This window comes from Tympanuchus pallidicinctus, unplaced genomic scaffold (genome assembly GCF_026119805.1).
Source record: "Tympanuchus pallidicinctus isolate F22 unplaced genomic scaffold, pur_lepc_1.0 scaffold3, whole genome shotgun sequence".
NCBI lineage: Eukaryota > Metazoa > Chordata > Aves > Galliformes > Phasianidae > Tympanuchus > Tympanuchus pallidicinctus.
The window spans coordinates 106,154,329-106,179,247 of NW_026294747.1; the positions used below are offsets into that span (position 1 = coordinate 106,154,329).

The window sequence follows — 24,919 nt, forward strand, 5'->3', positions numbered from 1 at the left end:
CTGTGCAAGCTGCAGTTGTGCCTTAGAATGCAGTATTAATTGCTTCCAAAACTTGTTCGAGTTTCTTAAACACAGGATAGCATCCTCATTGTCATGTTATCTTCCTGTTACTGGCTTTTTGTTTGTTGTGTGGGACATTCAGTTGTTACTCAGTGCTGCCCTTATCTTCAGCTTCGAGAGAAGAGATATGAGACTGCCATTTCTTTGTAAAGACACAGTCCTATCTGACATCATCAGCACCAACAGCATCATCAAATGTTTTCTGTGGGATGAAGTGTTATTAAATCATTTTGGAAAACCTGATTTTCCCCTGTGAAATAGTCACTATTCAGTACTTGGAATGGAAATTTTAAAGCAGTCACACAGAAGTAATTTTTTATACATTCACAGCATTTATTTTTGCAATTTTTTCTACTCACATACTTAGAATAAATGAGAAAACTTTTTACATCATGTTGCACTTTCACAAGTTATGGCTTCATTTCTTTTTCCTAGTAGGGAAAATGTCTGCAATATTAAGTTTTCAGTGCAACTCTTTGTTCCAGTCATCAAAATACAGGTTATTCTGCTACTCTTTTTCAGCTAGGAAATAACAGAAATTTGCAGGTTCATTTGTGTGTGTTTGTGTTTATGTGTGTTTGTGTGTGTTTATGTGTATTTATGTGTGTTTTCCTGGCAACTTATCTCATGGTAAAAAGCAAATCTGCTTCTTGAAGCACAGAAATACACAGGGTATTATTGCTCATATCTTGAACTGCTGGTATGTGCTGGGAAAGCCTCGTGTGCCCTGGCCGTGTATGATGAGCAACACTCCCACCTCGTGGTCAGATCTTACCCCTACATTTCAATAGTACTTGCCTCTGTGCGGTGCAAAAGCAAATAATACAGTACATTACAATGCAAGGCAGTATGCATCTTTTCACATGTTCACATGTGCAGTCTCTATGATGAGTACATACATTACAAGCGTTCTAGGGATTTACACCTTTATCACAGAGTCATAGAATGGCTTGGGTTGGAAGTGATCCCAAGGATCATCAAGTTCCAGCCCACCTGCTGCAGGCAGGGCCACCAACCTCCAGATGTGGAACTAGACCAGGTGCCCAGGGCCCCATCCAACCTCACCCTGTGTACCTCCAGGGACAGAGCATCCACAGCTTTTCTGGAAAGCCTGTTCCAGCACCTCACCTCTCTCTCTGTGAAGAACTTCCCCCTGACGTGCAATCTAAACCCTTCCTCCCTGAGCTTAAAACCATTCTCCCATGTCCTCTTACTGTCTACCTTTGTAAGAAGTTGCTTCCTCTCCTTTTTATAATCCCCTTCTAGATACTGGCAGGCTGCAATGAGGTCTCCTTTCAGCCTTTTCTTCTCTACGCTGAACAAGCCCAGCTCCCTTAGCCTGTCCTTGCATGGGAGGTGCTCCAGCCCTCTGGTCATCTTCATGGCCCTCCTCTGGACTCACTTCAACAGCTCCACATCTTTCCTACATTGGGGGCCTCAGACCTGGATGCAGTACTCCAGATGGGGCCTCATGAGGACAGAATAGTACTTTATCTTCTTTTGTGTTTTGTTTTGTTTTGTTTCAAGCTAGACTGTTGCTTAATAGTAGTTCAAATCCTTTCCTATGGGTTCAGTACATTGACCATGCCAACATGTAGAGCTCCTTTTGGTCTTATTTTTTCTTGACAATCAGCAAATACAAAATTCCCTGTTTAGAAAGGTAAAATACAGGGGCTCTGTCACTTCCTATCACAGATAGGATAAAAAAAATAAAAAATGAAGCATTCGTGATGGAGTAGCTTGCACAGAGCACTGCTATCTGGGAATGTCTTTGGTGTAGGAGTGTTTTTTTTGAGAGGACTTTAAATGATGATGTGGTGGAACTGTGATGATGGCCCTACTTTTACTGCAGATACAGCTGAATTAACAGAATTCTTCCCTGTTAATATAGAGGAGAATGCAGCTTTTCACAAAGTTGTTCAGCCACTTTATGATGATCTGTCTTTGCAGCCTTCTGCAGATATGGTTTTCAGACGTGCATTTTGTGTGTTGATCATTGCACTGAACACTAGATTTCTTCTGTCAAAATCTTGCTTGTATAATCTGCATGATGCTAGTGCTGTTCTAACCGAGGTTGCTCAAACATAAGGGAACAACATTCACCTCTATATTCTTCAGAGAGGGAAAACCATGGAAACATAGAATCATAGAATCACTCAGGTAGGAAAAGACCTTTAAAGATCATTGAGTCCAACCATGACCTAATCATACTACCGTAACTCTAACAACCCTCTGCTAATTCTTGGTAAACGATGGGAAAAATGGTTAATTTAAAGTCATGTAAATAACAGAGCCTTCTCTATTTCTATTCCAAAAGATAGGCTGATTTCTCCATTATTGTCAAAAGCAAAAAGCCCATTTCAGTTGGTAAGGCAAGCACGCTGGACTTCCTTCTGTAAGATATTGCTTTGATATTATATGTCAGAATCCAGCAGTGGTGGCAAATTGGAATTACAATAGCTAAAGGCCACTTCTAGAGACAATTTCCTTCCTTTTCTTACTTCTTTTATGGCCTGCTACTTGAATTACATTAGAGGTTATAGCCCTGCATTGGAAATTGGAAAGCATTGTATTCATACCCTCTGGAAAAGCTTGCCTGAAGACCATGAGGACATTTTCCCATCCAAAAGGAGATTCATTTCCCCATAACTTATCTCTGATGAACAACAAGTCCGTAGTAGCACAGTATAGCATAACTGAAGGGGAGAAAAAAGCTTCTGTTCTTTTAAAATCATTTTAATGTTCTTTTTTAAAAATGTGAGTGTGCTCATTAAACAACCAGCACCTCAGAGAGATGTACTCTGAAAAGTATGCAGTTTTACTATCAAATAGAAGAACATGGAGTGGTGTGATCTTTGATGATAAATGAAAAGCACACTGTTAGCATCCTGACCTCAGGAATATTACATCTCTGTGGCATGCATGCCCAGTGAGAACATGGGGAATACGAAGCAGAGAGCTACTCTGTCAGAATATGTGGATGGTTTTGCCAGTTCAACAACTGTCTAACTTATGGAAGGTGCCTGATTGAGACTTTTGTCTGCCTCCTTTATGGCTTGTTTTCTAAGACTGTAGTTCAGACCATGCTATGTATTTAGGAAGTGATCCAAAAGCTGATTTTTGCTTCTGCTTTACATGAAATCACACAGTGTGGATATGTGAAAAGTTGATAACTCAGAGGTGGCATCTGGATTGGGTTTCAGATTCAAGTGAATACGTGGAATGTTCATTCCAGTTACGTGGTGTAAAACGTTGAGTGTAGGTACCTAAATGGTTTTTTTTGAGTAGTTAACTTCACAGGGAACATTTTGAGGTTACCTTTTGTCCTTTGCATGTAATTCTGCTTAGAGATAGCTCCTCAAGGATAACAGCCATGACACTAGAGGTGTAATGCATAACTTGTGCAGTACGTTGTGCCCATTCCTCCTTGATTTTTGCACTGTCAGCCATTTCAGGGAGTGGAGCTATGATCTTACTGTGTTATAGCCCTTCTAATCCCATTTAGGAAAATGTGCATGTGCAGTGATGTATAGAAAGTCTCACTTCAGCAAGGGGGAAGTCCTTGTTCCCTCCTTCCATCAGCTAATGTTCAACTCAGTGACAATCCGGCCTCCTTTTTCCCTGTGCAACGCTGCCACTGACAAAGCAGTTTAACTAGAAGCTGGAAGAGATAAAAAGTCAGCACAGTGGGAATCTAAATGTAAAGACTGCACCCTATAGACAGCCAGCTGAATGCTTGGTGAGTGCTTTGCAGACCTGTGCTGTGTGTGCCTGCTCTATCCTTGAGGGTGGATATCCTTGAGCTGCTCAGCCCAGGAATCTGTCCCATTTAGAGGACAGAGGCTGGACAGGGAGGAGAGTCACTTTTCTGGCTAGTTTTCTGAGATTCATACCCTCTAAGCAATCTTTACTGCCTTTAATTATTTCACTGCTACATAGCTAGCTTCATTCTCTTCTCTGCACCTGAACTGCTGTTCAGGCATTCTTAATGTCAAAACCCAGCCCTTGTAGGCAATAATAAATGCAGAAGAAGGAAAACTGGACGTGGCATTAGTTGAAAAGTGAAATTTTGAATCAGACTACAGTATTTAGGAATTGAAGTGATGAAGAATAAGTCATTGTCAAAAACTGAAGAGACATTGATGAAATCTAAATCAGATTTTTTCCTTTGAACTGGTTTCATGTATCTAGCCAGCTTTAAGGAAATGCTACAAAAAAAAAAAAAAAAGAAAGAAAAAAAAGAAAAAAAAGTTTTATTAAAGTTAGTGGTAGAAAACCTATGATTCTACATTGATCTTTCATTTTATCTCTGCCTCCCTCCCACCAAAAAAGCACTCCTCAGCAATAGTTTTTTTTTGCCTTGGCAGAAAAAAAGTGATTACTTGTGCCTGACCCAGAGCAGAGTATTACCAGCTTTTTAGTGTATTCACTCATTCAAATAAGACATTATTTGCTCAGTGCTAATTACAAAATTCTGATTCATATCTTTGGCTGAGGTTTTAGTTTGCATCCACAACAGAACATCTCTGTATGAAAACTGTGATCTAGCTTTTACCACAGATGCGTTCAGAACTTTGAATTATGTTTGATCACCAAATGTTGAGTAAGTTTTCACACCTACTCCTGTAGATCACCTTGCATAATGCATGACTAGTTTCTTTCTCACATGCTTTACTCAGGAAATTCAAATGTATTTGGCAGAACCAAACTTTTGCCAATGCGGCCGTTGTTTTGTTGCTTTTTTTTTCTTCTCTGCAGTTGAGTATCTCTATAATGTACCAGTAGTCATTCAACATACATTAAAGCTAAACAAATCTCTTTCTTCCAGCACTGCTGTGATTTCAGGTCAAGTATAATGCAAGCTGTCAAACATAAAGCACAAGATCCACGTGAACACGACTAGAAATTGTTCGAAGTCATGAATGATTTAGAGATAACTGTGTGCCAAAACTCAGAAATAAGAACACCTTCCTTGCTAATGTCATTTCCCCCCCAGCAACAAGAATGCTAAGCACTTGGGATGTCTGCTAAATTACAGTAATGGTACTTGAATTCAGTTACAAAACAAGTATTCCAAGTTTTCTCCCAGAAGCACTTATATTTCTTTACCTTAAACAGGACTCAGGCACCACAGAGAAACTTGGCTGTTTCCTTTGGAAAAATAATTATTTTTTTGTCTATTAAAAAGGCAGACAATGCAGATGAATGAACTTGTAACACATATCTCTTCTTCATTTCACTGATCTTATGAACTTTGTTTCTTAGGCCTCGTTCATCTCTGACTCAAAAGAAGCAAGAGAATAGAGATTTTGGACATCATCTTTTTATTCTGCTTCAGGAGTAGCTTTAACAGTACTTTAACAGGCAGAAACATGTACCACTGAGCACATGTTAGCATGCAGGGGAAGCAATAAATAGCCAGGCTTGTTGGGATAACTCTGTAAAATTAGGGAGTCAATCCTGGCAGGAGGTTCCCATGGAAATCGCTTAGAGATCTGTCCCATCAGCTGCAAATATTTCCATTCTTTCTATGTAGTATTAAGGTTAACCACCTTTTGGATTATGGATTATCTCAATCACATTTACTCAGACTGTTTTTCTTCCTTGTTTTGCAGTAATTGTTTTATGACATCAGTTGACATACAACAATTTTGTCATTTCTGTTGTCATTTGACCCACTGCTTGAACTGAGCAGCATGTGGGAGGAGAACAAACTTTGGAGTAGTCTCATACTGGAAAACCTGGGCTCATCAGTTGTGATTAAAGCTTTTTGCATTTGAAGAGTCAGAGAAATAGAAGTAAGAAGTGTGTATATTCCATTTTTATTTTTTTTCTGACATTTGGGAAGTCTGGAAAAACCTGAATCAGGAAAGTGCCTCGTGGAAATGTAATAATTGGTGTAAATTTGTACATGATGGGGAAATTCTATATTTTCCTCTAAAATCTGAACACTTGAATTATTTGTTTTTCAAATGTATGTAGTATTTTTCCACATACTTCCAATATTTGAAGGGAGCACAGAAACAGGAGGGGGAACGGCTGTTTGCAAGGGTGGATGGTGACAGGACAAGGGGGAATGGTTTTAAACTGAGACAGGGGAGGTTTAGGTTGGATATGAGGAGGAAGTTTTTCACCCAGAGGCTGGTGAGGCACTGGCACAGGTTGCCCAAGGAGGCTGTGGATGCCCCATCCCTGCAGGCATTCAAGGCCAGGCTGGATGTGGCTATGGGCAGCCTGGGCTGCTGGTTGGTGACCTGCACACAGCAGGGGTTGGAACTGGATGAGCACTGTGCTCCTTTGCAACCCAGGCCATTCTTGGATTCTGTGATTTTTTTTACATCTGTTTTGATGGGCTTTGTTCTGTTGTATTTTAATATGTGAGCATAGAGGCTACTTCCCAACACTGTATTGTCTTACCTAGGAATATTCAAACAACCTTGCTGGGTCAGTCCAGAATGCCCTTCAGCTCTCTGTCAAGCACTTTACAACTTTTCATAGCAGAGACTTTAATGAAGAAATAATAAAAAGAGAGCAGCACTTTAAACCTAAACCCTTTTTTCTTCCACAGAATCTAATGCAGAGGACAAATCTTGAATAGTCTCTGATGGATTTTTCTTCTATTACTTTGTTTAATTTTCTTTAGAGTTCTCTTTTAAGTACTCTTTACATACCCAGCACTCTGAAGAAACATAATTTAAGGTTTGCTTAGGTGTTATATGAAAAATCACATCTTTTTATTTGTTTCAAATTTACTGCTTGATAATTACATTTGATAACCCACTACCTGCGCTGTGAGAAACAGCGAATACTGTTCCCTGCTGATCTTCTCAGTGTCTCTCATTTATCCTTTATTACACTCTTCCCACAACTCTTCCTTTTCAGGATAAAAAATTATTGTGTGCATCAATTTTGCCCATTCGACTTTGCTGAAAGTGACACCCCTCTGATATACACTGCTTGTGATAGAACATAAAACAGGCAGTTGGTGTCACATGCACTGTAGTTACTGGGATGCAGTGAGAGAATCTGATTTTAATAAGATTATTTTTTTCTTTAAATCTTAAAGAACAAAATATAAAAAAAAATACAAAAAAAGATGCTGAAATTTTTGGTTGCTTTTTTTTTTTATGATTTCGTATTATAATAGCATGAAATGTCACTCACATAGGTAGTTTATTAAAAGAGAATATGGTTAATTTTGATGCGTATTAAAACCCAAAGTCAGAAATGTCCTGGGATAGTGGTACCTCAAGGGCAACATTATTTGGCAGCGTGGTAGAGTTCTGTTGTCCTACAGGAGTGCTCATGCAGTTTCATGTTTAGAAGTTGGGATTTTTACATGCTGCATACTTCTTTTTCACCAGTAAACTGCAAGGTTACCTTCATCTGCTTGGAGAAAAAAAGGGAATGTGCACTCCTGGATGACTGTAGTATCACTGTGCATCCTTTATTAATGAGTATAGCTTGTAATGCTGAAGAAACACATCCTTGAGAAGAGGAAACAGGGACTGAGAATAACCTCAAAAACTTGTGATTGACGTTGGTATTGGTCTTGTTGCTCTCCCAGGCAAGCTAGGTAGTCTGTGTAGAAAACCTAAAACCTTATTCCATGTTCCACTGCCACATAGCCTACATGTAGCATCCAGCTTTTAGGAGAGGAGATCAGAGCATTTTCTCTTAAATGCAATTGAAACACATATACTTTGACCTTGCCCTCGCAGCACAGCCCTGCAGTGGAGAACGTGGGATTGTCCCTAGCTGTGCTGGACAGCCCTTTGGTTCTGGTGACTTGGGAGAAAATGGTGGGAGTTGGAACCAGGTGGTCTTTCAGGGGCCTTTCAGTGCAAGCGATTCCATGACTCTGTGGTGCAGGGAGAGGGCAGGTCCTGGCTGGAGAGGCTGAGCCAGGCCCTTCAGAAGACATGTGGAGAAGGTTGGCTGCTGACTTCCAGCTGATGCAAGCAGAGCAATGCCTGTGACGTAGGCTCTGCAAGGAGCCTGACTCACTGCAGAGCAGGTGTAGTTTTTGACTCAGTCTAAACTCTCATCTCCACCAGAGTGCCTCCAAGGATCTGTCTGTTCCTGTTCTCCAGCTGGGTAGCAGGCTGTGAAAGCTTGTGTTAGATGAGCATAATAAGTGCCAACAAGGGCTAGTTCTGGTAAGGTCTTGGACCCCCAAACATTTGTTTTATCACAAAAGGAGGAGAGGTCGTGTTTGAGATGAGTCACTGGTTGTGCAAAACTGGCATCCAGATTCTTTGCTGTATGCATACAGTTGTACGCTGAGCAATTCTGTGTGAAGGAAAAGACAAACTGCAGTATATTTTCACTTCAGTGCAACAGACTATGTAGTAAAGTAGTAAATATATGCATCTGTGTTCCATTGAACACATGTTAAAAATTCCCTGGTGTTAACTGGAAGCTGATAGCAGGGATGGACTTCATAACCTTGCAGTGCGTGCTGGTACCTCATGAAAGGCTGTAGAAGTCACTGGCATTTCTGTTTGTGGTGAAGGGGAGGGCCAGTACTCAACCCTGACACACAAAATAAATTTGACGACGATGCTGAAGGGCAGAGATGTGCATTCAAAGGAGGCTATTTCAGATGAAGAATTTCAATACATGCCAAGTGAACTACAAGTCTTCTGCATGCACAGCACTGCATATTTGTTCTTTTTCTCTTCCAATTAGCTCTATTAATATATCCTAATATTTGCACTGGATTTGTTGTTCTGAATTGGAAAAGAGATTGAATGGTATCTGAGGTTAAGGTAGTCTTAGGGAAGCTATATTGTATCCAAAGGGAAACTCAGCTAGGAAGCCAATGCATTTGCTCCACCAAGTAGAAAAACAGTTCAAAGCAAGGGCTGTACTGGAATGTTCTGACTTAAGCTGATGATGTGACTAATAGGAGCCAGAAAACACTGTATGACTCAGGTCTCCACAGGGAACTTCTAGTCTGCATAAAAACATCACATTTTTTCCCTGTTTCATTAAAGGGGATGGGAGAGGTTAAAAGTCTTGAGAGTATGGATGGCATAGGAATGGAAGGGAGGGTTAAGTGGTACTTGGAGCTCTGGTTCAGATGATTCAGCAACCACTGCTACTCATTCATCAGGCATAACGCAGTCTGGTAGCAGAGTCTCACATCTTTGTTTTGTTGATTCCTTTTGCCTTTGCCTAAAGAAATAAAAAAACCTAGAACCATATTCTTAGAGTCTAAAGAAACCGGCTTTCTGAAAGGGACGCAGAGATTCTAATCTCATCATTTTCTGAGGCTTGTGCAGCCTTACAGGTAAATTCATGTCTCCTTGGATTGAATCTCCTTGCCTGAGAGATCTTTCCAAATGCACTTTCAACTCCACTGCTAAAAGTGTAGTTCAGAATAAATGTATCTAAGCAGAATGCCACACGTATTCAGAGAACTTGTTTGGTTGATATAGAGTGAAATACTCTTGTTCCTGTTTGATGCTTTTCCAGAAGATTTCTGGGGGACATGTAAGAATGGATGGATAGTATCCTCTTCCATTAGAAACTGTCTTCTTTCATTAGAAATAAAGAAGAAATTTTATTTTCCACATTTCTATCTCAAGGAAATCTGTTCATTGTGAAATTAATTCATGGTATGCATAACTATATAGAAATCAGCTACATTTCTGCATTCCAGGTACTGTTAGTCAGACAAATTCTGAGGCTGAGGGAGTTGCTAGTATTTGCCCATAGATTTCATTCTGCTAGCTTCAAATGATTTGGGTTTGGGCTTCTGAAGAGGTTAGGAATTTTAATTATCTAAGTCAAATCTCTAAATATCTATCAGAGGCAAATTTCTAAGTGGGTCCTGCATATTTTTGGATCATATCTCTGTTGTGAGAGATGATTTCATAAAAAACTTGCCCATACATACCTGACTTGTCCTAAGTTCCTTGTAGAGGAGGACATCCTGTTGTTACACTATGGCTAAGGGTAAGTCTGACAAGCTCCTCCTGCCAGGAATAGGGATATTTTTGTTTCTGTTGTGAATGTGCTGCTTTGACAACATTTCTTGTTACTGCTTTTGGCCTTGTCCCTGGACTTCATGAACCTGTTAGATCTTATTTGGGCTGGTCACTGTCAATAGAGATATGGCTTTGCTCCACCAATAGGTATTGTAATTTTTTTGTTCTTTATTATTTCCTGTTGGTGATACTGTTATTATCCACAGTGCTATAAAAAGACCAATGTTGTTTCTTGCAACCTTGGGCAAATGGCTTCTGGAGATCAACAAGTGACAACCAAATTCACAGGCCATCATAATCTGACCAGTGATGTGGTTTTACACTTACTGTATTGAGTTAGGCTTTCAGTTGCAGAGGAGTCAGGCAGACTGTAATGTGAACATCCTTTGTTAGTTCTCACAATGCATCCATCTGTGAGGCTCTGCTTTTCACTGCAGACCGTTTGAGGGGCTTTTTAAAAGCTAGTGCACCTTTGTGTTTGGAGCACATTCTTTTTGTCAGTCCAAACCATATGTATGTTATTGTTACTTTTATGACCAAAAAAGTACTGAAATAGGTAGTGAACAAGGGTGATCGGAGAGCTCTAAGGCAAAGAAGGCTGAATTCTGTTCCATGATTCCAGTAGTTCCAAAGGTTTCATTTCTGCTGGATTAGCCAGACAGCAATGGATTTCGCTTTGTGTAAAACAGAATGGAATTTCCAGACAAGTCAATAAGAAGTGTAGCTTTTTTTGCACCTGACATTTTGGCCTTTTCAACAGTTAAGGAAAACTACACTGCTTTGAGTGAACGAGGCTGTCTAAACTGTTACCTTTCGTTTTCTTCCCCAGATTACCCATTTCTTGGATGAAGGGGAGAAAGGCAGCATTTGACACTTTTCTTTTTCTTTCTTTTTTTTTCCAGATACAGAAGAGTAAAAATATATTAAAAAAAAAAGAGACTGCACATTTCTTTCATCATTTTAGCCGAGCTTCTTCATTCCTGTTCTCCTCCTCCTTCCGCAAAGACCAGTTTCCGAGGAAGGCGTTAAACAACTTCCAAAACACTCCTCCTCCCACTGGCTATTTCACAGCTAATGACTCCGGGCTCTAGGGTGGGGGCATTGGTTTTTGGGGTGTGATCTAGTTTTGTTTGTTCATGTTTGTGTGCATTTGTTGTTGTTTTGGGAAGTTGTTTGGTTTTAAAAAAATCTGGTGATTTTCTGATGCAATTGGTTCAATTTGATGGACAGGTGGAGCACACAGACGAGTCATCTTCAAAAGCTGGTACTGCCCTTTGCTGTTACGCCTCAGCTTGCAAAATCACAATATTAAGATGTTGCAAAAGAACCTAAGAAAATGAGATTGTAATAATACTTCACTGGATAATATTTCCCTTTTATTGTTTTTGCTTTTCCCCAAGAGATTTTTCCAATTGGTGGTAGACAGAACTTGACGTCCGTTTTACCCTTGCTGTAGAAGATTGTATGCGTAAGAATGTTGAATTTGTAGTCAAGTTGCCATTTGTTAGGATTTGGAGCTTATCACAGACAATGCAACGATAGCAAAATGCTTTCGTTTCGAAACAGAAGTGGGCAGACTCACTCAACCCTTGATTTTATAGTGCACTTGCAGTTAGTAAAAGGAGAGAAGGAATCAATGAAAGTGATATTCCTTTGGGGCAGATTTTGTCAGCCTCTGAGAGCACGTACTAATGTACTGTTTGAGGTACCTGACTTAACTTGGGATTACAGATAATGAGCAGTTTCCCACATCTGCTCGTTGGCTACCAGTAACCACTTTGTCTGTCCTGAAGGCCTAAGAGAAGAAGGGCAGCGGGGAATCACACGGATCGATTCTTACCTTCATCTCAGTGTGATACTTCTTTCATCACTGACTGAATGGACAGGCCAAAGGAAGGAAAAGTGTGGCTGGAGAAGTACAGACAAAAACAAAATGAAGACGTGTGTCCTAAACACATGCCTGGAGTCGGTGGATAAAGCTGTCTCATCCAGTAGAGTCAGACACACGGACAGTAGCCATCATTTTGGCCTATTGCAGGGAAGAAATGCTGACAAACCTCCTCACTTAGGCTTCGATTCAGGAGGGTATATTTTTATGAGAAACAGCAAATGTTTGTAAGTGTTTTTCTGCCTTGGAATCTTAGTAAGGATCCATTTAACTGTGCACAGTTTTACCTGTCTTTTGGAAACCGAGGCACACGTATTTACACATACAGTTGTTTTTGCCTATCTCCTTTTTATTCAGGATAAGGTTGTGCTGTGTTAGTCATAAATGTATTTCACAAGGAATCGGATGGCAGTCATGGCTCTATGCTGCGTAGAGAACGTGTAAACACTGGCTTAGGAAGGCAGTTCTTTGGCATTTCTTTTTCATATTCAGAAGCACAGGACTTCACCACCAGCCTATATTAGAGCTTGGTTCTCTGTTCCTGCTTAAGCTGTGTATGTACAAGGGCCGAGCTTCATGTAAAGCTAGCAAACATCACAGCAGTTAGCTCAGCCTAAATCTGCATTTGAACGTGAGTACCTTCTCACTCAGGAGTGTTTGTATTTGAGATTTTAGTTATTGAGACTAGGGACATTTTGAGTTCTTTTTTTGGGACACCATGTGGTGAAAGCCAGAGAGTTAGATTAGGTTCATGCCGTGAAAAGGTTGCACTTAAATCATGTTTTCAGAAGAAAGATGTGAGAAAGTAACTCTTGCAGTTCCTGGGTCTCACCATTGGCATCAGTGTACCAGCTCTTTTAAATAAAATAAATATGAGGGCACACTGCTTCAGCAGTAGCTCTGGGTGTATCCTGGGGTAGATTTTGTGAAGAAAGGAGTGCTGATAAAAGGAGGTGTGTCAGGGAAAGGCTGTATCACCTCGTAGCACTTTTCCACCTCCCCTTTCCTCCACCATCAGCATTCAGCCCCAGCTCAGAGCGGCAGGCTGACTTCCAGCCTTGACCAGGCTCTTTGGAGGGACGTTGCCTATGAAATATCACTACTGCAAATGAAACACCACAGTAGTGATTCAGTCCCTGCTGAGTCAGACCTCCTGGAGTCAAGGAGAACATATCCTGCCCGAGAGCTTGGTCACTGGTGCAGGATGGTTTAGTATACTTTAATACTTTTAAAGTTACCTTTACCTAACGTACAGTGACTAAAGATACCTACATCGTGCCCAGTAGAATAATAATAATAATAAAAAGTAAATATTTTTCTTCATCTGCTTTTGCTTTCTTTCTTTCTGGGACTGACTTCTTTCAGACAGCAAAGCAAGAAGGCTTAATTCACAGCCAGTCAGTTCTTGCTTCTCATGCGCTTGCACAAAGGTGAGAGATCAGACTGGAAAAGGTTTTACCTGTGTTGCCAGGATTACTGGCCACTGGTAGGAACTATAAAAGAAGCAGTTGGCTTGCTGTCTCTTGGGACTGCAGGTCAGAACAGGGTACTGCTCTATAAGAGATGCTACAGTCAGAGAATCGGTGACTTCAGCGCACAGATGTGCAGAAAATGCCTTGCAAAACACAGGCAGGCAGTCACAGCTAGCTCTGATATTTTTCTGCCCTTTTAAAGTCATCTGAACTTGATACTGTGGATTAGTAGTACTTTTTGGAATTTTTTTCATTGTCACTTAAAATAAAATAATTCCCCATGAGATCTTTTCTATTAGTCTGGAAATGTATAAAGTGAAATCTGGGAATTGAGATCCTACAGAGGAACCAGGCCAGATGAAAGGATGTGTCATGGAGTTCCCTTCCCGGATCATTGCCATGGTACTGTACCAGACTCCTTGCCTCCCTGGAACACTCTGCAGCACTGTGCCAGAGCACTGTGAGCCAAGGAGCTGTATGTTTAGTCACCTCCCAGTACAACTAGAGATCAGCCACTGTGCAATTGTGTAAAAAAATAATAAATATTAAAAAAAAAAAAAAAAAAAAAAAAAAGCAGAATTGCTTTCTCTTACTTTATTCCATGAAAGAAAAAAGAAAAGAGGAAAAGGATTAGGTCTTTGTCAGCTAGTGGCATGGTCTCTCTCTATAAAAAGCAAGGGATTTCTGTTGTTGCATCCTTACCTAATTTTTGCCATAGGAACTATGTTTTTAGATGCCTTCTTTTTCCAGCCTCAGAGTGCACAAGTAAGGAATAAGACAGAAGTACTGCAAATGAAGGGCCCGTGCTGCTGGCTGCAGGCTGACATCATGAGGAGTTCTTCGGGAGGCCCCTCAGGCAGGCACAAAGGGATCTCCTGGTCTCAGAGAGCTCTGCTGGAGGAGCACCAGGCATCCCTTACATCCCAGAACCCGTGGTGTGATGCCAGAGGGTGAATCCAGACACCCTCTAGAGACAGGCAGGGACATGGTTGCAGGTAAACCTGTCAGTGTTCTCTACTTTATCTGGAGCTGGTATTCAGGGAATTAGCAGACCTTTGGCTCCTGCTGATGTAGTAGTGCTTGAACTCCTGAACACTCCATAATTAAAAAAAAAAAAAAAAAAGTGAAAAAAATTATGGTTATTACCCTGTTCATTATTTAAATGGCTCAAAGGATGAAGGGTGGCAATTTTCTGAGCTGCACTTATTTGATGATTTGAATTATTTGTTTGTGTGAGAGCATGCAAAAAGTGTTTACACATGAAAAGTTCTTTTTTTTACCTTTTCTAATGACAAAGCTTTCCTTACTAACAGCACAGCCTTTCTTTTCCAAGTTACATGGTCAGATGTTTGTGTTCCCTTATAAAGATGATGTATATTAACATTGTTTTCCATGTTAGAGAAAGGAGATCAATGCCAGAAACCTTTTGTTGTTGTTGTTGTTGTAGGTGGCAAAATAGGTGGCAGATGAAGAGGAAATTTTGCTGTTTTAAATGTATTTCCCAGTAGTCAGTCTAAGCAGGCTGATGCTTATCTGAAAGTGCAGCCACTTTGTATAGCCTCAGCTGTTAGATTTACTCCCCACGTATCAATGCAGTAGAACATTTAGCAGCAGAATGAATCTGGATTTTGGGAGCTTGGTTCCTGATGGGTAAAATGAGAGAAGAAAATTCCTTTTTTCTCAGTGTTGCTTTTTTCAAACATAATTTTTCTCATCGGAGGGAAATTTCCCAAAACGTGGTTGGTTATGGCAGAGAAAAATGGTAGAGCGTTGTGTTTTTACAAACTGCCATTTGAATATGCCAATTGCATAGGTACATACAAAGGCTTACAAGATCAGTCTGGAAGCAAAATGCTTTCAGGCTATGTAGGTTGCAATGCTGTGTGAAAAGCTGCTTTGGAAGGCAACAACAAGCACTTCCATTGTCAGTCCTTGCGAATTCTGCAGCGGGTCTGGTTTTAAATTAAAAAGCATACTAATCCATTCCAATCAGAAATGATGGAAACTGACAAGGACAATACTTTTGAAGCCTCATCTACAATTAAGTAGCCCATCTTTAGAACTTCATGAGATGGTCTGAAATAATTCCGTATCGGCTCCTTTCTCCTCCCAGTTTATTTCATAATAATGGAGCTCATCCTCCTCTGATGATACATATTGGATGTTTGCCAGCGATGCTCAGCAAATGACAGCGTAATCAAGTGTTCTCTGTCACTCTTTTGATCCACCACCCCACCCAGTGATTAAAAAGAACGGAGCTGTGCGTGTCTCAGAGGCGATGTTTGAGTGTAAGCACTCCGAAACGGGGCCTCCCTTGCTGATGACAAGAGTGAGCCCTGACAACACAGACTGTGCAAACTGCCAGCTGCATCTTGTGGGTAGAAAGGAGGGGAAAATGCTTTGTATTTCAGGGTGCAAAGTCTGCTCCCTCCAAAGCAGGTGCTGTGGCATCAGCAGGTATGTCCCATTCTTGGTTTGACTGCAGGTGTGCATCCTAATGCAGTGCTCACTTTGCTTCCATAGGCCCAGGGGCTTTGCCATTCCAGCCAGCCCTCTCCCTGTTTGCTATCGTAAAAGTAGAACCAATGCTGATGCTGCCATTCTCTGTTAGAAAAGAATGCAGGCCATGCACCTCCATTTGCTGAGCCTGCTGTCTCTTTGTCCTAGTGTCTGTTTTTCACCCAGAACAATCATGGAAAGTTCTCCCCTGTGCCCAGGCAGCACTGCAGCACGCATTATCAGTCCTCTGTGCCTCCTTCACAGCAGCAGCTCTCTCTTCTCTGGCAACCTGAGCACGATATAGAAGCAAATGGAGCTGCTCTCAGAGCAGCTGGCTCAGGACCTGTAGCCATCATGGCTTCCCAACCCAGAGCTCAGTTTTAGTGGATTGACTCTAATGCCTAAGTGCACAACAGCACTCAGAAACCTCACAGCACACTCCTGGCATTGTCTTCTTTTGTTTTCTCCCTAATACATATGTGTCACTGCTGTGTACTCATCTCAACCCAGGTTTAAAGCTATCCAGTGGTAGGAGGAATGTACATATACCATTGTCTCTGCTGGTGGTCGTAGGAGTGCATTTAGCAGACAAAACTACTTATGGCCATTGAGGTTTTCTAAGGATAAAGCCTAGCAGTAGAATGACAGAGTGACCCTTTTCTTTTTCCTCTTCCTCTCGCTTGGATGATATTTTTATACAATTTTATATGCAATTTTTTAAAATATCTGCTATTTTTATTGTAGGGTTCTGGTTGGAGTTTTGCCAGAACTTCTGGTTGTCTATAGGCCCAGACTCTCACAAGAATATTTTCCTTCCCTTTTCTCTTTCCCCTTCTTCCCCGACTGACAAAAGCCATTGCGTTTGCAACATCAGCTTTGAGCAAAATAGCACCTAGGCCTGATCATTCTTTTAGTTGCACTGAAATCAAAGGAAGTTGCATGCAAAGTCCCACTGGTCCCTCTGCAGCATCTGGGGCCAAAGAGTAAATAATCAAGGTATCTAAGGACTGGTTAAATGCAGGGTGGTTCTGCACCAGGGTAGTGCTTTCTTCCTGTGCTGTGGTAGGAGCTGCTTCCACCACGACGTGTTTAAAAAAGACAGTACAGCTCTCGTTGTTACTATGATGCTACCTTTCTGTGGGCAAATGAATGGGCAGGCACCTCCATCAAAGGCATCTTCAGCACTGACTGTCTTCAGCAGGGAGGAGGGATGAATTTGAGGGCTTATCTACCATGCAGATTTCCCTGCTCTGTGGTTAACACTTCAGTGACAGGTCCTGAAAGGAGTTAAGAAACATCAAACTTATTGGTAGGAGGGTTAAGGGGAAATTAATCAAATTCAAGGATCTTGGTCTTGCAAAACAACTGTAGCTCAGCTGGCATTCTGCAGGGAATTCTATGTATGAAGCTTAAACATAAACTTTAGAGTATGTTTATATTAGCAGAACTGATCATGGAGGTGTCCATTTTGAACTAAACTATCATAACCAATATACACCTGTTCTCCAACCTTTTCCAAGGAAGAGGGGCAGGTTGTTACGCTATTTTGCACCAGGGTGTGGAGAACAAATTAAAATCCATGCCAACAGCAAAACTCAACACATCTGCTCCTGGGATTGGGTGGGTAGGGTGATGAAAAAAAAAAACATTTGGTTTGATAAGACTCATGGGGAAAAAAATGCAAAACCGAAATGAATCATGCCATGTAATGCAAGTATTCTCAACTGTTCTGAGAATAATTTTAAACAATATGTATTTATTTTTAGTTCCATATTTGAAAGAAGAGGCTTGTGGTCTCTTAAATGTACAGAGCATTTTTCAACATTCCAGTTTTTCTGTAACAGAGTCCATGTATATTCATCCTATTACCAAATAAAAACGATGAGGTCTCCACTCCATTTGAATTAAAATTGCAGAAGGGTTCATTTTGTACTGGTGCTTTCTACATCTGGTCCAGGAATGACACTTTTTGTTTGCTTTTGCAGCCTCCCGCTGCCCTTAAGTAGTAATAATTAATAGTTTAATTAATAGTAATAATCAACTTGCTTTTAAGCATGGTAGGAACATGGCTTGGTCAGCATCCACTACTCAATAGAACCCCCTGTGATCAGAAGGAGTCAGTGGCATTACCTCATTTCTAAAACCATCCCCAAGAGAATGCACATAGCTTATTTGGGGACTCTGAGGTAAACCTCAGCCTGTTTGGAGACCACATGTCAGCCTCACTGTTCTCCCTTTCTTCGGGTGGCAATGATCTCTGGCTGTCACCAATCCTGATGCTGGCCTTCCCCCTCGTGCTGCCAATGTCTGCATGTAAACTCAAGATGTGTTCCTGAAGTCAGAGGTGCTGTGGGTGCGTGCGCTCAGTCCCACTACAGTTATGAGACTGTTGGAGCTGGTTCCAAAATGAGATGCTACTTCATATCCTGAGACCTCATAGTGTACCTCAGCCAGGGTTACGTTCTCATTTAGATTTCTCACCTTCCCCGAATCCAGCTTTTAAAGATGGGGCATTTTTTCTTTAAATCTGAAGCGTATTTATGAAGTGACAGCAAATGCTATTGCCATCTTTGATTGTCTGTGTCTCATCATTTAAACAGGGGGAAAACCCATTATCCAATAATACACATAGCTGCCTCACTAAATTAATTGCAGGTGAAGATGGTAGTTTCACATGTAGAGTGGTAGAGCCTGTCGAGGCATTGCATTGGCTCTGCTGGTGTTTGAGCACAAAGATACCCCAAGTCTTGGGATCTCTCATGGGGAGGTTGGAATCACAGCTCATAAGAGCAGGTCAGTCAACAGCAACACACGGTGCTCACACCCACTGTGATTTTTTTCCCCATGCCACTTGGAGCATGTGTGTGTGTCCCACAGGTTCTGTATCCTGTGCTCCGTGTTGCTTACCAGCTTCCTTTCACAGCATTTCAACTGCATCTCTACGTACCACCTCCTACAAAGTATTCTTATGCCAGGGGTGAAATTGGCTTAGGCCACAGGTAGACTTAGGAGGAGCTGTGAACTAGAATTTTCCCACGCCACTGCTGTTTTTCTATTTGATTTTCTGCTTAAAAAAAGGAAAAAATCGTGGTAAAACAGTGGGAGAACTAAGCCATTCTCTCCGAGGAAGTTGTACAGTTCACAGACATTCAATACAACCCTGAAAGGCTTCATGCATTCCTTTTTTATTGAAATTCAAGCTTTAATTCGTTCCTTGCCTCTCTGAGAGGTTCACTGCTATATTGATTTTCTGAGGAACATTCAGTGTGGTCATCCCTGTCCTGTTCATATTATGCCTTCTTACGGCTTAATCTGATTCCTGATTGACGTTCAATCTCACAAGTAGCGGTGAATGTATTTCTGAAAGATATTGAGGGTTTTTATGTTGTTGACTGGTCTTTGAATCAAAAATCCAGCCTGTCACATAACATGAGAGGAGAAAACATTACTTGGAAATGGCATCTAATGATCTGGATGACTTAACTCCTCTTGCACATACAGTACCGGAGTCTCTTCCCTGCTGTGTATAGCCAGTGGTAGAAATGTCCTGAGCCACTGCCAACCCGTGCTTCCCAAAGTGAGGTCAGCTGTTTGCTGAACCACCACAGAGCAAGGTAAGTGCTGTGTTACTGTCCTCAGACCCACCCTGGACAATAACATGGGTCTGTGCCAGTTTTATGAGGGCATGGAGACAGCTGAAGAGAAAGCTCTCTGAGATGTGGTGCTGGTCTGCGGAGCCAAAGGTTTGGAAACTCACTATTGCTGTGAAACTGCCAGGATGACCGCCCAAAGTCGGTAAGTGATAAACAGAAGAAAAGGTGTTTCATGTTCATTTCTCTTGATGGAAAGGTCTCCCAGAGTGAGGCAATTTGCCATGTCTCACGGGGAAGTTTTCCCAGCATAAAACATAGTGAAAAGAATGGCAGAAAGAGGATACCAAACACCTGGCAGTGTAGCAGCACTAACAAAAAAGGCATTTCTGTGGCTAGCAGGATTATTACCATTCATCCACCTCTGCTGAAACCACTCTTTCTCTTTCAAGGTCCAGCACGACTTTTGGGAGTCTCACTGGGCTCCGGTCCCTCAGCAAACCGCCTCACACTGCCAGGTCAGTCAGTACCACCTCTCTATCCTGTTCTGGAAGAAAGCACTCGTGGTCCCCGCTGCTGGGGAGATGGGCATAAACTGGTGACTGCTGTGTATGACATGAAAAAAGTTATATCTGTTCACTGGGTTCAACAACCGAACTGTAGTTTTTAAAGATCTTCACCACGTTTCATTTGGTTTTAAACAAGTATCTTATGTTTCTTCTTTACTGTGAGAGTGGTGAGGTGCTGGAACAGCTGCCCAGAGAGGCTGTGGATGCCCCGTCCATCCCTGGAGGTGTTCAAGGCCAGGTTGGATGGGGCCAAGGGGTATTAAATGGGGAGGTTGGTGGCCCTGCATGTGGCAGGGGGTTGGGGATTCATGAGGTCCCTTCCAACCCTGGCCATTCTGTGGTTCTGTTTAGTGACTCGCAGGGCAGGCTCCACAGACAGACTTCATTCGATCAGGAAATTAACCTGGGCTTTTCTTGTGGATCCTGATGGGAAAAAGCAAAGCTGCTTTGTCTACCCAAGTGTGGGGTTTTTTTTGTCCTTCTCATCTTCGATATGCTGCTGTTGATATTTCACCACGATAGTCATTTTCTTATTCCCTTCAGCTTTGTTTGACAAAAGCATCAGAATAAAAGGAATACGGAGCACTTATATAAAATAATAGCTTAGTTTTGACAAATTGTCAAGGTACGTCTTCTCATGGGCATTACACAAGGGAATTCAAGTATGTGTAATTCAGTCATTGAAAGAAAGGGTAAAACTGTAGGAAGTCAACAAGAAATCACTAAGAAAGAATCTCAGGAAAGCGCCGTAAAAAGTTTTGCTGACGCTGTTCTTGTCAGTGGCTGCTGTGCCAGCAGGTGAGGTATGGCGTGGCTCCATACAGCAACACCAACGTGCTAGAAAACAAATGATTATGGAATCTAACATTTAAACCTCTGGGCACAATGGTGCCACAGGAACTCCCAGGAAGCCCCAGGCAGTTTTAGAAACAAAGTGCGGTCAGTAAATACCACAAACGCATCCTTTTCTCCTTGACAGCACCTCACCACTGACAGTGGCAATAAGTGTGAGCTCTGTGTGTTGCCTGTGGTTAAATTCTTGTACTTATATCCATTGGGCAGCTCCTACTTTGGATGTTTTCTCCCAGAATGTTCTTGCAGGTGGTATTTAGAGGTCTTGTGCTTTGGAGATTTTTCTTTTCCCAAAGAAGAAAACGCCATGTTTTTTCAAAGGAAAAAATTTGGAATCAAACATTCTTGTCACACTCCAGCCATAACTTGCAGCTAATGTAAAGAGGTCTAATTTCAAAACAAGCACACTTTTTATATGTTTTGGCACAGGGCCCTTCTTCGTTTTTAACAAGCAGTGTTTACGCATCATTATTTCATCCATTTTTCCAATGCTGTGTCACTTTCAATCAATCAGTCCTTTCATGGATACTTGCAAACAACAAATCCTGGGTTCCCTTTTATGTGTAATACTTCTCATCCTTCAGACCACCAAAGGAATAGGTAGGAATAGCACACAGTACAGAAGGGAGGGTTTGCCATAAGCTACCAGGTACAGTCCCTTCTTTACTGCTGAGTTGCTGGGCGACCTTGCTCCAGTGGTTCTTGTGTGCCCCAATTTATTTGATCGAGGGATCTGTGAACTGTCCAGATTAGAAAGCCAGTAGGGAAGATGAGAAGGGAGAAGTCAACTCAGTAACATCCCTTTTGCTGAAGGACACTTCGTGTTGGTTCTGCCTCTCTTGCAGCACTCACTGTGACAATCTCATCTGGTAAAGATGTAAAGGTCTCATCTGGTAAAGGTGTAAAGGGAAATTAGGACCTGTGTTTTGATTCTCTCTTTGTTAAAGATGTTAAAGATGTACACCTTAGTGTACATGCACGCATTAATCAGGAACTCAGGGTTTTCTCTGTCTGGCTGCTGAACACTGGCACCTTCCTGCACATGCCCTGTTACTGTGGCTTACAGCACAAATTATTTTCTCTGATACAGTAAGCAAAACAGCCCTTTCTATGCAGCTATTCAGAAGAAGTGACGAGAAGCAGATAACAGTGCCCTATTTTCTATTTACATAGGCCAGTGATGCATTTTGTTTACAGCCTTTTGTTTACATGCCTTATATGATGACATTTCAGGCGGGTTGCTTTTGCTGGAGGCAGGCACTAATTAATGTGTAGTTAAGAAGTAGAGTGCTGTAACTACACACACACACACTATTTTCTATTTGAGAAAATGTTACTGTCTCACTGTTCTTTCTGTGAATCTCATGCAGTATCTTGAGAAAGAAAGAGAAACTCTGTTTTGTGGGATTTAGTCACTTCTGAGGAAGGGAAGCTGACAAGAAGAGGCCATGCAGGCACATGAGCCTTTTACCTCTTTCCCAGCCAGCTGGTTGCTCGTACCCATCACCGACTTTTCAATCTCCAATTACCAACCCCAAGAAGTTGCACAGCTGGGCAAGGTTTATGAGGTTAAGCAGCTGTGTATGGGAGGCCTGCCAGGGCTCCCAACAGCAGCCAGTGTTCTTGGAACCAGAGAAATTTCTGGCTATCCTCTCTTCCTGTCTTACCAGAAGTCTCTCAGACCCACAGGCTGTACTTCTACTCTTCTGTGATGCACCCCAAGCAGCAGAACGGTATGTGAAGGTCAGCTTTTTCTCCCTTCCTTTTACAGATTTCACACTCCCTCCAGAACTGCCAATTTTATACATATATGTATGTTTTATATATCTGTATATGTATATATAGATATATGTATATTTGATACAGGACAAGTGGGAAAGCTGAGAAGTAAGAATTCTTTATTTCATTTGAATTTTTGATTCACTTATTTGGCTACAGAGCTGCAAAAAACTGATACATTACAGAAACTTCAGAGTATGAAGATAATGCAGGACCCCATTAAAGGCTAGTTTTATTCACTGGAACATTACAAAGAGAAGAAAAGTCTGACATTGTCGCTGGAGGTAGGGTTTCTTCCCCACGTGCTTCTCTTCTGAGTACAAAGAAAACTAATACAGCAGGTGATGGCCACCAACCCGTTTGCTACAAGCTGAAACACGTCTTCATATTCTTTAAAGTTGGATCTTGTGCTGCATTATGAGACAGGAACTTGCAGAATTCAGGTTGTCACATAAGGCTTAATGGTAATGTAGGAGATTGCTGGGCTTGGGGGAAAGCACAATATGTGTTCAAAACCATATCTAGACAGAAGACTCTCATCCTTAGTTACTAAACCCTCAGCTATTTCATTGAATTATGGAGTTGCTCAGTTTGGAAAAGACCCTCAAGATCAAGTCCAACCCTAACCTAACCATACTGCCTGAGCCCTCACAACCCGCCACTAAATCATGTCCCTGAGCACCACATCCAAATGGCTTTAAACACATCCAGGGATGGTGACTCAATCACCTCCCTGGGGAGCCTATTCCAGTGCTTAACAACCCTTTCTGTAAGGAAGTTTCTCCTGATATCCAACATAAACTTACCCTGGCACAACTTGAGGCCGTTTCCCCTCATCCTTTCACCAGTGAGAAAAGACTGACCCTGCTCTTACAGCCAGCACCTTTCAGTTATTTGAAGAGAGCAAGAAGGGCCTCCTCTTCCCCAGACTGAACAGCCCCAGTTCCTTCAGTCTCTCCTCACAGGCCATATTCTCCAAGCCCTTCCCCAGCCTTGCTGCCCTTCTTTGGTCCTGCTCCAGCACCTCCATGTCCTTTCTGTGCTGAGGTACCCAAAACTGAACACAGCACTCGAGGTGAGGCCTCACCAGTGCCAAGTACAGGGCAGGATGACTGCCCTGGTCCTGCTCACCATTCCTGATCCAAGCCAGGATGCCTTTGGCCTTCTTGGCCACCTGGGCACACTACTGGCTCATATTTAACTGACCATCAGTACAGCCCGGCCATCCAGTCAGTGTTTCACCCAGCAGATGTGTGCCCATCCAAACCATGACAGCCAGCTTCTCCATGAGGATGTTGTAGGGGGCAGCCAAGTCCAGGTAGACTACATCAACATCCATCAATTTCCATAGTGACTCCACAAGAGATAGATGTCTTTAGACTCTCTCCCTGAGGTGTCCCATTAGAGAAAACAGTGAATTTTGTATCAGCAAGCAGATTTTCTTAACATTCCCAGTAGATTAATTCTCACCAAGTTTAGAACATTTCTTGAGCATTTGTGTCTCCAAGGAAATAGTGTCACAGTTCTCTTACTCCTTTGTCCTGCAAATTCTCTTGTTATTACAATACCTGCTTTGTTGACAAAGGTAAAAAGGAGAAAGAGGAAGCCCTCCTGAGCACAATCTTTGGATTTAACAGCAGAATGGAGAACAAGGAACAACAGGATACCTGGTTTTTCTGAATCATCTCCCATTAAAAATGCCCGATTAAGTAATGCTTTTCTTTCACTGGTGAATTATTTAGCTAAATAAGTAAATCTCCTTGAAGAGTCAAAAAGCCTTTCAACTTCCTGCTATTCCTCCTCCTATGACTTTCTTCATCCTGCCTGCAGGGTAGTTGAAGGCAAAAGTTGTCTCAGCCCCCTGGGCAGCTATGACATGAGGGGAGGTGGCAGAAGTTCTGTCTTCAGGACGTCCCTGCAGGCCACCAGCTGCAGATGGTTTGGCAATGAAACACGTCCCTGTCTTGTCATGCTCTACCTTGGGCTTTTTAGTGCTTGCCTGTCTGCAGAGGAGTGCCTGTCTGCACCAAGCTGTGTCCCAGACATTTTCTACCCCAGTCCCCCTACAAAGCCCCTCATTAGACAAGGATACTTGAGAGAGGCAACAGTGCCTCAGCCCCATCCTTAAACTGGACATGATGTCTTGTAGAGCCTCCTCCAGTGCCACTGCTGCCGAGGAAGTGAGGCATGTGTCATGGTTGGGCCTCCCTTCATG

The 24,919-nt window shown here is 42.0% G+C and overlaps 1 protein-coding gene and 1 long non-coding RNA gene across 11 annotated transcripts in view; one reads left to right on the forward strand and one right to left on the reverse strand.

Annotated features, from left to right (window-relative positions):
* The window catches only part of PDE1C (phosphodiesterase 1C), a 306,686-nt gene that overhangs the window by 276,210 nt on the left and 5,557 nt on the right, over positions 1–24,919 (forward strand). For 9 of the 10 annotated variants that reach the window (XM_052692642.1, XM_052692641.1, XM_052692648.1 and 6 more), the window contains one exon: positions 10,958–13,701. In XM_052692642.1, coding sequence (XP_052548602.1) covers positions 10,958–10,971 — 14 coding nt within the window. In that variant the 3' untranslated portion in view covers positions 10,972–13,701. Of the gene's footprint in view, positions 1–10,957; positions 13,702–19,956; positions 20,023–24,919 lie in introns of those variants that run through there. The other variant, XM_052692650.1, reaches the window with a different exon arrangement.
* The window catches only part of LOC128085407 (uncharacterized), a 117,261-nt gene that overhangs the window by 35,226 nt on the left and 57,116 nt on the right, over positions 1–24,919 (reverse strand). The window lies entirely within an intron of this gene.